The sequence below is a fragment of the Rhinopithecus roxellana genome, chromosome 6 (genome assembly GCF_007565055.1).
Source record: "Rhinopithecus roxellana isolate Shanxi Qingling chromosome 6, ASM756505v1, whole genome shotgun sequence".
Classification (NCBI taxonomy): Eukaryota; Metazoa; Chordata; class Mammalia; order Primates; family Cercopithecidae; genus Rhinopithecus; species Rhinopithecus roxellana.
Genome location: NC_044554.1, coordinates 122,384,839 through 122,398,075, shown reverse-complemented (window position 1 = coordinate 122,398,075; position 13,237 = coordinate 122,384,839). Strand labels below are relative to the sequence as shown.

The window sequence follows — 13,237 nt, the reverse complement described above, 5'->3', positions numbered from 1 at the left end:
CTGCGTGTGTATTTAATAGAGACTGCATCTTGTAAATGCTTTCATGTTTGATGCACCTGTGTTTGAATCCCCAGCTTCTCTGCTTTCTTGCTGTGGAAGCCGGCACAAATTACTCAGCTTCCCTTAGCCTCAGTTTTTCTCATCCACAAAATGGAATGTAATCTCTTGGTTATGCTTACAACATTTGGAAGGGCATGTAGGCCCATTGCTATCAGGGAAGTGTATTTATTACCAGATCACACATGTGCAGAGAATGTGTAAAGATTTCTACTGTCACTGAATTATATCCTGAGAAGTCTTGGACTGATTTGGTCTTTATGGAGTCCACTCAGATCAACTCCCGGTAGCTCTTGCCATCTTCATTATCTCCACAGGCCCCTGGTCATTTTCTTGTTTCTCTCTCCCCCCAGGGATTCATGTTTCATCCAGGAGGGGTTGTGTACATTGGCAGAGAGAGAGAGAGACTTCTAAAGGAAATACAACCTTTCTGTTGACTTATACCATTTTTTAAAAGTTTCTGTGTTCTGTACAATCAGCCAACCAAGGAGCTGAAGAAGAAAAAAAAACTATATTATCTCACAGGTATTCTCATGCTTATCATGTTGGAGTATTAAAAATAATATCGGTCAAATGCCTAGAATATTTAACACATGAAAAATAAGCCAGGAAAGAAAGAATAACTTAACATTAACAGGTTCTCGTCTTCGTCTTGTGTATAAAAAGAAGCCTGTCTTTAGTCAGAGTCCCCAGTTTAAGTCAGGGGTAACGGAGGAGGAGGAAAAATGAGAGATTGGAGGCCTTATTTTGGAAAGTGGGTTACTGAGAAATAATCAATACTTAGTAGGGAGCAGAACCACCAAGGACTGCATGTGAGACTTTGGAAAAGTTTTGAGACAGAAAATGGCAGTCGGGAACATCTGTCATATAGTGTAGCATGAAAAATGCAGGGAGGGAGGCAGAGATTGGGAAAGTTGACTTTAAAGCATGTTCTTGTATGTAATGAGTGTAATTCCCATTTTGCCATTTCCAAGAGTCCAGAGAAGATCCTAATTGATTTTCAACTACTTCCTAATGACACTTGCTAAGGTGAACCCAGAGGGGTCGCTTTACTAAATGTGATTATCTTCTCTGGAGCCCAGATCATCTTCCTTAAAGTTGCGGTACGGAAGTGCCAATGTTATGATATGCTATGCAGTAAATTTGACCCTGTGTGTGTTTATCGCCCTTACGAGTTTATAAACAGACCCCCTGACAATAGGGATTTTTCTTAATCATCTTTGTGCCCTACCCAGCTCCAGCTTCCAGCCACCCCGTTAGTGAAAACTGTACAAACGACATGTTCAAAAATTAGTGTGAAATGAATGCATAGGTGATGAATGAATGGGATTGAAATTAGAGGGTGATTTTGTTAGCGGCGTCTATGACAGCACTGCCTTTCCCCCCACCAGCTGATGGGCTCCGTGAGGGACCAAGGCTCCTTGGTCCTCACTTTGTCCCCAGCACTTGCACTCTGTCAAGCACAAAATAAGCATCGGGAGAATCTTTGTGTACCCTCGCATATTTCAGCGCATCAAGAATGGAAGAAAGGCCAAGCACAGTGGCTCACGCTTGTAATCCCAGCACTTTGGGTCGAGGCGGGCGGATCACTTGAGGTCAGGAGTTATAGACCAGCCTGGCCAACATGGTAAAACCCTGTCTCTACTAACAATACAAAAAATTTAGCCCAGACTGTTGACGGCCGCCTATAATCTCAGCTACTCGGGATGCTGAGGCAGGAAAATCGCTTGAACCGGGGAGGTGGAGGCTGCAGTGAGCCGAGATCGTGCCACTGCACTCCAGCCTGGTCGACGGAGCGAGACTCTGTCTCAAAAAAAAAAAAAAGAATGGAAGAAAGCAAAACAATCCAAGGCCAAACTGAAGCGAGCTGCCTTGGTGGGACTCCGGTGCATAAGTGCAGGGTCGACTGCTCTTGGTTGCCTAATAAACAACCGGACTCCCGCAAGCGCTCAGCCAACTGCAGCGATCGCTGGAACCGGTTGTCCTCCACAGAGATAGGGGGCGCTGTAGCCGAGCGCGGCTGTCGAGTCCGCCTGGTGCCGCTCTCTGGGCGGAGTGGGGAGGCGGTAGGAGGACCTGTGGCGGTCCTGCTTCGGCTGTCTCTCCGGCCCGGTTTCCCTTGGCGTGCGACTGTGCGCTCAATCCAGCACCATGGGGAAGCGGGACAATCGGGTGGTGAGTACTCAGCGGGGAAAACAATAGGGCGACGCAGGGCCGGGCGGCAGGACAGCGAGACCCTCGCTGTTCCCGGCCGGGCCAGAGGGCAAGCCGCAGCCCTCGGATGTGGGGCCCGGAGACCCAGCACCCTCCGCCGATCCCAGATGCGCGTGCGCCGCGCACGCAGTTGGCGCTTTAGGGTCCCAACTCTCTCTTGCCCGCCCCTTTTCCTTCACCTCGCCTCTCTTTCTGGCGCTGCTCCTTTGCACCCTTGCTTCCTGGACGCGGGCCCCCAGTGCCCACTTAGAACCACGAGGACTCGGTTAAATCCCCCTCCCCCGCCCCGCCATGTAACTCCGAAGTCTTAGGCCCTGGGAGGCGCCCGATTCACCCGCTCCTCGGTATCGGCCACCCCAGGTCCGCACCGCTCTCCAACTGCGCACCCAAGTGGGAGGGAGGCACAGAGGCCTCGACTGGTCCCGGAGGGCCAGCAGCGCTCCTGGTTGTAGCGACAAGCAGGCTCCCGTTTGAAAATGGGATGGCAGCATTGGCTTTCGTGTTTCCAGCGCCCTGTAGGACCTGGCACCCCTAGACACTGGGAAGGAATGAATGGCGTGAAAATAGTTGGCTTTCGAGTCCAACACAAAACTGGAATGTCAGTTTTGTTCCGTCGGAAGTTGGGTGACCTAGAACAAGTTACTTTTCTTCTCTGTGCCTTAGTTTATTAAAGGGGATCATTATTATCTACAGCCTTACAGAATAATTGAAACCACAAAAGGCAAGATGTTTGAGCGAGTACTGAGCATGAAAATTATTACTCTAGTAAATGAGATAAAAGAGATACATAAATAACTTATAGCAGAAAGAGTAGGAAGTGGTCCTTGACAGATATTAGAAATTCTAAAGGCATTCAGAAGAAAAGGTGCTTTTGAGAAGCGGAGATGGGAGGAAAGCATTCTAGATCGCTGGGGCGGGGGAGCTGAAAAACTCAGGTTATGAATCAGATTGAATGGGTAGTAAACATAATGAAATAACAATAAGCTTAGGTTGCAGCCTGACAGTTCCTGGGCTTGCCTGTGACAGAGTTTTAGCCAGAGTAGCAAAATGAGGAAAATGCACGTAAAACGAATGTGCTACGTTTCTTGAACTCGCTTTTTTATTCAACAATTATTTGCAAACTGTGTGTGTCTCGCGCCAAAGGAGACTTACATTTATGAAATGATGACACTTGCCATCAGTATTAGCCAGTTCTTGCATGGCTTTTATAAAGAAAACCCTGAGACTGGGTAATTTATAAAGAAAAGGGTTTAATTGGCTCACGGTTCTATGGGCTGTACAGAAAGCTTAGCGGCATCTGCTTCTGGGGAGGCCTCAGGGAGCTGTTACTCATGATGGAAGGCAAAGCAGGAACAGGCGTCTTACAGGGCAGGAGCAGGACCAAGAGAGGGACGTGGAGAGGTGCTACAGTTTTAACCGCATCTCTTGAGAACTCTTACCTCTATACAGTGCAGGGGAGAGGGGGATGCTAAACCATTCATGAGAACTCCGCCCCCCCCCCCCCCCCCCCCCCCCGCGATCCAGTCACCTCCCACTAGGCCCCACCTCCAACATTGAGGATTACAATTCGACATGAGATTTGGGCGGGGACACAGATCCAAACCATTTCACCATCTTAAAAGCTTTGTAGTTCTGTATAGTCTTTATAATGGAAAACGTCTAGGAACCACTGTGGTAGTGAATCTTGATTACAAGATAGCGGGATGTTCTTTCTCCTGGCTGCAGGTGAGACTTGGTTGTGGTATCTTGATTATCATGGCGTTGAAGTGATGCAGCATAACACCGTTTCAGCATAGGAGCATCCTTAGGTGTTTGAATATTTGGGCTCTTTTAATACCCTTGGGCCTTGAATGTTTAGAGATCACCTGACCTTGGATGCAGTTTCATATACAGACCTGAAATGTTTGATATTACTGAAGAAACGTTTTGGTTTAAACATCCCTTTAAAGCATTTGAAAAACTTACCAAATTAGCTTCATTTACTAGAACTTTTGATAGCTCTGGGCTCTACTTACTGTTGGTATGCAGCCATGGAAGAGAGTATTCTGGTAACTTTTTTTTTTTTTTTTTTTTTTGAGACGGAGTCTTGCTCTGCCGCCCAGGCTGGAGTGCAGTGGCCGGCTCTCAGCTCACTGCAAGCTCCGCCTCCCGGGTTCACGCCATTCTCCTGTCTCAGCCTCCCGAGTAGCTGGGACTACAGGCGCCCGCCTCGTCGCCCGGCTAGTTTTTTGTATTTTTTAGTAGAGACGGGGTTTCACCGTATTAGCCAGGATGGTCACGATCTCCTGACCTCGTGATCCGCCCGTCTCGGCCTCCCAAAGTGCTGGGATTACAGGCTTGAGCCACCGCGCCCGGCCTCTGGTAACATTTTGTATGCACTTCAAAGATTGGGATTAAGAACAAGAAATTAAGAGGTAGAAGACATAGATTGTCTAATTCAGTCTCCTCATTGCATAGAGGAGGGGTAAGACTTTAAACTGGGACCAAAACTTCAGTCATCTGACACTCAGTTCTGTACGTCTTAACTCTTGATTTTCTTTTTAAGACTTTGTTTTTGTTTTGTTTTGTTTTGTTTAAGCAGTTTTAGTTTTACAGCAAAATTGAGAGGAAGGTACAAAGATAACCTGTTTACCCCCTGGCCCCACTCATGCATAGCCTCCCCATTATGAACATCCTTCACCAGAGTGTACATTTGTTACAATTGATGAACCTACGTTGACGTATTAGTGCTGACTCTTAGTATTCATTCTCTATGGGCTTGGACGAATGTATTTGTTTGTTTGTTTGTTTGTTTATTTTGACACAGGGTCTCACTCTGTTGCCCAAGCTGGAGTGCAGTGTCGCCATCATGGCTCATTGCAGCTTCAACTTCCCAGGCTCAAGAGATACTCTTACCTCAGCCTCCCGAGTAGCTAGGACCACAGGTGCATGCCACCACACCTGGCTAATTTTTTGTCGTTTTTTTGTAGAGATGGGGTTTCACCATGCTGCCCAGGCTGGTCTCGAGTTCCTGGCCTCAAGCAGTCCTCCCGTCTCGGCCTCCAAAAGTGCTCGGATTACAGGAGTGCCACCACACGTGGCTAACAAATTTATAAACATGCGTTCGCCAATATAGTATCATAAAGAGTAAAAATTCTCTATTCTGCCTAGCCATTCCTCTATCACCCCTGCCCCCAAGTGTGGCAACCACTGATGTTTTTACTGACTCCATAGTTTTGCCATAGCACTTGATTTGGAGCAACAAAATGAATATTTGCCTCTGAAAATACTGGCATTTTTTGAGATTGTCTCAAAAACAGTTCCTGTTCTTTTTTGCATTGATGATACAATCATAGTTTTAAAGATGATAGGATTGCTTTCCAAAAAAAACCCCAGTGAATTTCAGGTTGAACAGTTTTTTACATTTTTATTTTTAGAGCAGTTTTAGGTTCATAGCAAAATTGAACAGAAAGTACAAAGGGTTCCCATATACCTCCACACTTGTACAGCTCTACCATTATCAACATTCACCAGCACCAGCAGGGTGGTACATTTGTTACATTTGATGAACCTACATTGACGCATCATCATCACCCCGAGTCAGTAGTTTACATTAGGGTTCACTCTTGGTGTACATTCTTGAACAGTTTTTATCACTGAACGTTTTAATTCAGGACTTGTAATGGGCTCTTAAGTTCCTGATGGCCACCTTTTGTGCCTGTTTTCCAAAGTGTTCTTCCTGTTCTTTTATGCTACTTTGAGCCCTCTAAAATAGATGTATCCTCTAGATAAAAATAGGTGATCAAATTGACAAATGAAATTCTGCACATTGTGTCTTTAGCCAGTTTTGCTGCGTTGCTCTTTTTGTACCTGCCCACATACATATCCCCTTGAGACCAATTTGCCATCCTGAGTTTCAGAAACAAATCATTTTCTGTTATCTAAACTCATGCAGCAGTTTGAAGCCACAGACAATTCTAGTTACATATGGATGTGAATGTTTGATTTACAAGGTCACAGTATTTATGATTAAGTGATAGTGAAATGTTTCGAGAAATTGAACAATCTCTGTATTTTAGTGAATGCTTTACCATGCCACCCACTTAATGTTAGGAGCATTATTTTTCACACTGATACAAAAATGAAAACTCTTGTACCTTTGTAAAAATAGTTACTTTTCTTGTTTTAAAAGCTTTCTGTTGTGCATAGTTTGAAAGAAAAGCATTGTTGCTTAATGAATAAGAGCAGACTATCAAGTGTTTTGCATGGAGCCTAGAACATAAGATGCACTTTTTAAAATATTGCTATTATAATTGAAATAAATAATGGAGATATTTGGAGTGTATTTAAGCAGACTGAGATAGTGTTTGGTCAAAAGCGTAAAAGTAAGCCTTATTCAGCAGTAGTTCATGTAATTGTACCCGTAGTCCTAGCATGTGAATATACTACTTTACTATTATTTTCCTCTGAAAAGTAGGAATGGGTTGGTGTGTACTTTGTAAAAGCAGTTTGATAGTACACAGTAAGACAGTAAAAATATTAATGTACTTTAAAGATACATGCTAGATAACTTGAAGACTGTAAAACATGGTAAATGTTACGATTTTTTTTTTCATTAGAATGAAAAATTGCCACTGCATTATCTGTGCATTTTTACGTAAGTACAGTTCAGTTCTCTGAGTTGGAATGGCAGTATTGTGGTTGGATTTTTGTCATTTTGTTTACCTTTATTATTACCATAATAATGTTTATGCAGTTACCTTTTTTGTTTTATAAAGGTAATCATTATTTAAAATTTTTTTCTCCAGTGTGAATGAATATAGATGTTTTCCTTTATATTTTGGTGCACATGCAGCCTAATTTTTAAATTTTTAGTTATTTATTAAAATAATTCTTTTATTTTGGCAACTTGCCTCTGCTTTTCACTTGAGAAATCTTAAACATCTTATCAGGAACTATGGATCTACTTCATTGATTTTAGTAGCTACATAATATTTCTTTTTTTTTTTTTTTTTGAGACGGAGTCTTGCTGTGTCGCCCGGGCTGGAGTGCAGTGGCCGGATCTCAGCTCACTGCAAGCTCCGCCTCCCGGGTTCCCGCCATTCTCCTGCCTCAGCCTCCCGAGTAGCTGGGACTATAGGCGCCCGCAACCTCGCCCGGCTAGTTTTTTGTATTTTTTTAGTAGAGACGGGGTTTCACTGTGTTAGCCAGGATGGTCTCGATCTCCTGACCTCGTGATTTGCCCGTCTCGGCCTCCCACAGTGCTGGGATTACAGGCTTGAGCCACCGCGCCCGGCCGCTACATAATATTTCATAGGGAGTATACTTTAATATATTTAGCGAATCCCAGTTTGATAGCTATTTGGGTGTTTTCAGTGTTTGCTGTTTTAGTAATTTAGACCTGAATATCCTTGATATGTATATATTTGCACTCTTTGGAAATGAACAATTTTTACAATTCTAACCTAAAATATTTTGCCATTAGGTACTGCCAAAATTATGACGTGATACCAAGGAAATTAGAATGTGATCAATATTGTTAAAAACAAAAACCTGAAACCAGTTAAATTTAACAAAGGTCATTTGAGCAAGAAAAAGATTCTAGAACTGGAGGAAGATGTTCTACATCCTGGTGACCTATATTTGCAACAGGAAATGACATACAGAGATTCCCTGATTGGTGCAGTTCTGAGTTTGCCTTATCTGGGCATAATTTGGCAACCTTCTATTTGGGATTGGTTGAGGGTTGGGCTCCTGTGATTGGCTGAGACTCAGTTGATTGGTTAAGAGGGCATACTCTTAGATTAGGCTAGAACTTACTTGCACATCACGCCAGGTTGTACTTCACCATGTACAGAGGGTTTTTGCTTTGTTTTGTTTTTTCAGTAGAGACAAGGTTAGTCTCTCCTGAGCTCAAGCTCCTCCCACCTCACCCTCCCAAAGTGCTAGATTACAGGTGTGAGCCAGTGTACCTGGCCTTTGGGGCCACATTTTACTACCCAAGTAGGAGGACACTTTGAGCCAAACTTAACTGTGTTGAACAGTACAAATAATACTCCTGTTTTACAAACAGTGAACTAAGCTGCACATGGTACTTGCCTTCATTGTCTTCATTTCCGCCTTCATAGTTTGTCATACTTCCACACCAACTAATCGAAATGCTTAGCAAAAGCAGTTGAATGAAATCTTTGAGGGTATAACATTTTATACAAAAAAAAAACAATATGCCTCTGTCTTTAACATTGCATTTGATATCCACATCTTGCCCTGATTCTGTAAACATTCATGACATTAGGGGCTCTAGCATTTGTTCTTGCTTGTAGAAAAGTATGTCAAAGATTTATCTTTTTCATTCCAAGTAATTAGGCTGTGTCAGTTGAATGGTAAGGGTTCCCAGTATGTGTTGTTTATGCTGGTTTTATATTGTTTACTCTGACAGAGAAATCTGGAAGTATACAACTTTTATCTGTTATAAAGCTGGGAAAGAAATGATGGTCATTTTCATAGATTTTGTTAAATAAAATGCAACAAATATATTGTTTCCTTTCACTTATTTTGGATTATTACAAGGTATAATGCCTTCAACCAACCTTGAGGATAGTCATTTTCAATCAAAATTATTTTTATTTAAAAAGTAGAAGAGTTTCATAAATGTCTGTTGACTGGGCATGGTGGCTCACACCTGTTGTACTAGCTACTCAGGAGGCCGAGGTAGGGGGATTTTTCGAAGCTGCAGTGAGCTATGATCACACCACTCACCACTGTACTCCAGCCTGGGCAAAAGAGCAAGACCCTGTCGTTTTTTGTTGTTGTTGTTGTTGTTGTTGTTGTTTGAGACAGAGTTTCGCTCTTTCGTCCAGGCTAGAGTGAAGTGGCGCAGTCTCAACTCAGTGCAACCTCTGCCTCCTGGGTTCAAGTGATTTTCCTACCTCAGCCTCCTGAGTAGCCAAGATTATAGGCGCCCGCCACCACACTTGGCTAATTTTTGTGTTTTTAGTAGAGACAGGGTTTCGCCACGTTGGCCAGGCTGGTCTCAAACTCCTGACTTCAGGTGATACACCCGCCCCGGCCTCCCAAAGTGCTAGGATTACAGGCGTGAGCCACCGCGCCTGGCTGACCCTGTCTTTTAAAAAAAATAATAATAGTAATAAATAAAATTTTTATTGACTTAAATTTGGAAAAACTAAATATAAGAGGTAGAGAATGAATTAAAGACCAGACTGTATATCAGTAGTTTTAACAAAACAACATCGCTTTGCTGGACACTGTCAATAACAAACCTTTTGCTTTGTTTTGCCTCAATATGTCTTTGAAAAAAAATCTCTAAAATATTTTTCTGCTGTAGTAAGTGTAGTAGACAGCATGATTTAAATTTTTGCAGATGTTTTGAGCTAAAATATGTATAACAAAATTTACCATTTTAACTGTTTCTAAGTGTATAGTTTAGTGACATTCAGTACATTCATACTGTTATGCAACCATCATCACTATCTATTTTCATCATCCCAAACAAGAACCTCTGTATCCATTAAACAGTAAACTCCCAAATTCCTCTTCTCCCCAGACCCTGGTTAACCTCCATTCTTTCTTTTCTAGGTATCAAATATAAATGGAATAATGTATTTGTTCCTTTGTGTTTTTCTTGTTTTATTTCATTTAGCATATTTTCAAGGCTGATCCAGGTTGTTTATAGTATGTGTCAGAATTGCATTCTTTTTTAAGGCTGAATAATATTCCATTGTATGTTTATACCACAGTTTTGTTTATCCATTTGTCCATGGATAGACATTTGCATTGTTTCCACATTTCAGCTTTTGTGAATCCTGTGGTTGTGAACATTTGTGTACAAGTATCTGTTTAGTCTCTTCTTTGAATTCTTTTGGGTGTATACCTAGAAGTGTTATATAGGATCATGTGGTAGTTCTATGTTTAACTTTTTGAGGAACCACTAAACTGTCTTCCACAGTGGCCACACCGTTTTACATTCCCACCAGCAATGTGAAAGGGTTCCAGTTTCTCTGCATCCTTGCTAACCCTTGCAATTTTCTGTTTGATAGTAGCCATCCTAATGGGTATAGAATGGCATCTCTTTGTGGTTTCAATTTACATTTCCCTAATGACTAGTGATACTGAACATTTTTTATGTGTTTATTGGCCATTTACTGTATACCTTCTTTAGAGAAATACCTATTCAAGTCTTCTGCCCATTTTTTAATTACTTGGGGTTTTTTTTGTTGTTAAGTTGTAGGAGCTTGTTTTACATTCTGGATATTAATCTCTTACTAGATTTATGATTTACAAATATTTTCTCTCATTCTGTGAATTGTCTTTTCACTCTTAACAGTGTCCTTTGATGCACAAACTTTTACATTTTGATGTTCTGTTTATTTTTTTGTTGCCTGTGTATAATTTTTGATGTTAACTATTTGTGAATAAAATTGTCATCAGTATGACGTAGTATTTCCTGGGAGACAAAATGTAGTTGAATAAACAATGAATTTAGAGTTCGATCTTATTCAACTTCTTTGGAATTGAATTGAATTGAATTAAATTGAATTGAATTGAATTGAATTTATGTTATGTTATGTTATGTTATGTTATGTTATGTTATGTTATGTTATGTTATGTTATTGTAAGAGGGAGTCTCGCTGTGTCGCCCAGGCTGGAGTGCAGTGGCACAATCTCAGCTCACCACAACCTCCACCTCCTGGGTTCAAGTGATTCTCCTGTCTCAGCCTCCCGAGTAGCTAGGATTACAGGCGTGTGCCACCACGCCTAATTTTTGTATTTTTAGTAGAGACAGGGTTTCACCATGTTGGCCAGGCTGGTCTTGAACTCCTGACCTCAGGTGTTCCACCTGCCTCAGCCCCCAAAGTGCTGGGATTACAGGCATGAGCCACTGCATCCAGTCTGGATTTGAGTTTCTTAATTTTCTAGTGAACATACTGGTATCACCCTCACAGGATTACTGGGCTTTAGGAGAAAGAGCTGTAAAGCCATCAGTAGGTCAGAGGTATCTATTATTTCATCAAATCTCTTGTAAAACACACACACACACACATTTTCTCCCAAACTTTAATATTATCTCCCAAACTTTTAAGGCTTAAAAGAGAGTTAAATTAATTTTTTTGAATGAAAAGTTGGTTAGTCGGATTGCATATACTTAGCTGGATATATTATGTATTTATAGTAAAGATTACTTGATGAGTAAGTGAGCTTTTGCATGTTTAATGGTTGCTTTAATGGAATTAATTGTTGTTCTTTCCCCAAGGCCTATATGAACCCAATAGCAATGGCGAGATCAAGGGGTCCAGTCCAGTCTTCAGGGCCAACAATACAAGATTATCTGAATCGACCAAGGCCTACCTGGTATTTGTGAAACACTTTACCTATTTATAAGCTTTTTATCAACTTTTTAAAGTTTATTCTTAAGACTTTAATTGATTTTATTGATTGCCAAGCAATTACCAGATGAATAATTTTTTTTAAGTAGCATTTGATATATGCTTTCTTTTGAATGTGTGAAACACATGCATGTACAATTAAAAAGCAAACATTTGAGAACCCACTACCCAGTATGGCCAAAGCACTGCCAGGTAGCTTTTTCATACCAGTCTCTTCACTGTCCCATAAAAGATCTTAACCTTGCAGTGGTCAAAGCTATTTAGTGACTTTAAGTAGTCTTGTCCTTTAGTGAGGTGTAACCAGATATCAGGAAGAATAATATTCAACTTTGTTTCTAGTTTTATCTGCCAACTTTTCAATCAATTAGAAAAACTTACTGATTTTTTTACATAAAGCATCAGAGTGTGGGCCATGTTATTCTTTAGTATGTCTTCCTTATTAATACCATACTCCTGAGACAACATGTGACACAGGCTTTAGAGCTGTTAACTTCAGAATCCCAAGTGCACCTAAAAACTGGGCAACTGGTTGAAAAGTATGCTTATGTATAATAGGGAATCCTTCCTTTGAGTTAAATAGGAAGTAAGGATTATTTACCAGTGGGTGTGAGTGCCATTGTTAACCATTGCAGCATACCAGAAAATGCATTATCCCAAAACAAAGTATGTTTTAATGGGGAGAGGGAATGAATTTTTCAAGGGGAAATGTCCAAGTAAATATATTACATGTGTATCACAGATCATCAAGACAGCCCTCAGGTCGAGTAACTCATAGGGACTCACTGGAGTTTCAGCAGATAGTCGTACTCATGGTAAGATGTACTACTGTGAAAGGCTACCAAGCACAATCAGCAAAAGGAAAAGGCACATGGAACAAAGTTTGTCCAAGTCCTGGAGCAGGCTTTGAAGGGTCCTCTCCTAGTGGGATCACATGAGAGGGACTTAATTCCCTTAGTAAGGAGTTGTGATAATACATATGAGATATTGGCAACCAACTGAAGCTCATTAGAGACTCAGTGCCCAGGGTTTTATTGAGGCTGATCAGGCTCTGCCTGTCATGTACCAAAATTCCAGATTCCAAGGCTGGGCATGGTTGCTCATGCCTAGAGTTTCAGCACTTTGGGAAGCCGAGGCAGGAGGATCGCTTGAGGCCAGGAGTTTGAGATCAGCCTGGGCAACATAGCAAGATGCTGTCTGTACAAAATATATATATATATACACACACACACAAAAATATATATATATATATTATATATATATATTTAAATTAGCTGGATGTGGTAGTACATGCCTGTAGTCTTAGTTGCTTGGGATACTGAGGCAGAAGGATTGCTTGAGGCCAGGAGTTGAAGATTACAGTGAACTATGATCACACCACTGCATTCTAGCCTGGGTGACAGAGCAAGGCCTTGTCTCTTTTAAAAAAAAAAAAAAAAAAGTCCAGATTCCCAGAAGGAAAACAGGTATTTAGCTTGAACTACGTTGTTTGTACAAACAGTTTAGGCACAATGGATCTGCTCTTATCAGAGAATAGCAAGAATCCTCCAAATTCGAGTTCCCAGATGCGCCTCTAGGGCCAGTCT

At 41.5% G+C, this 13,237-nt stretch overlaps 1 protein-coding gene across 1 annotated transcript in view; it reads left to right on the top strand.

The window, feature by feature from the left end:
- Positions 1-2,105: 2,105 nt before the first annotated feature.
- The window catches only part of FAM133B (family with sequence similarity 133 member B), a 29,720-nt gene continuing 18,588 nt past the window's right edge, over positions 2,106-13,237 (top strand). Inside the window, exons 1-2 of the mRNA XM_010389473.1 lie at positions 2,106-2,232; positions 11,522-11,619. Of these exons, the coding sequence (XP_010387775.1) occupies positions 2,209-2,232; positions 11,522-11,619 (122 nt within the window). The 5' untranslated portion in view covers positions 2,106-2,208. The remainder of the gene's footprint in view (positions 2,233-11,521; positions 11,620-13,237) is intronic.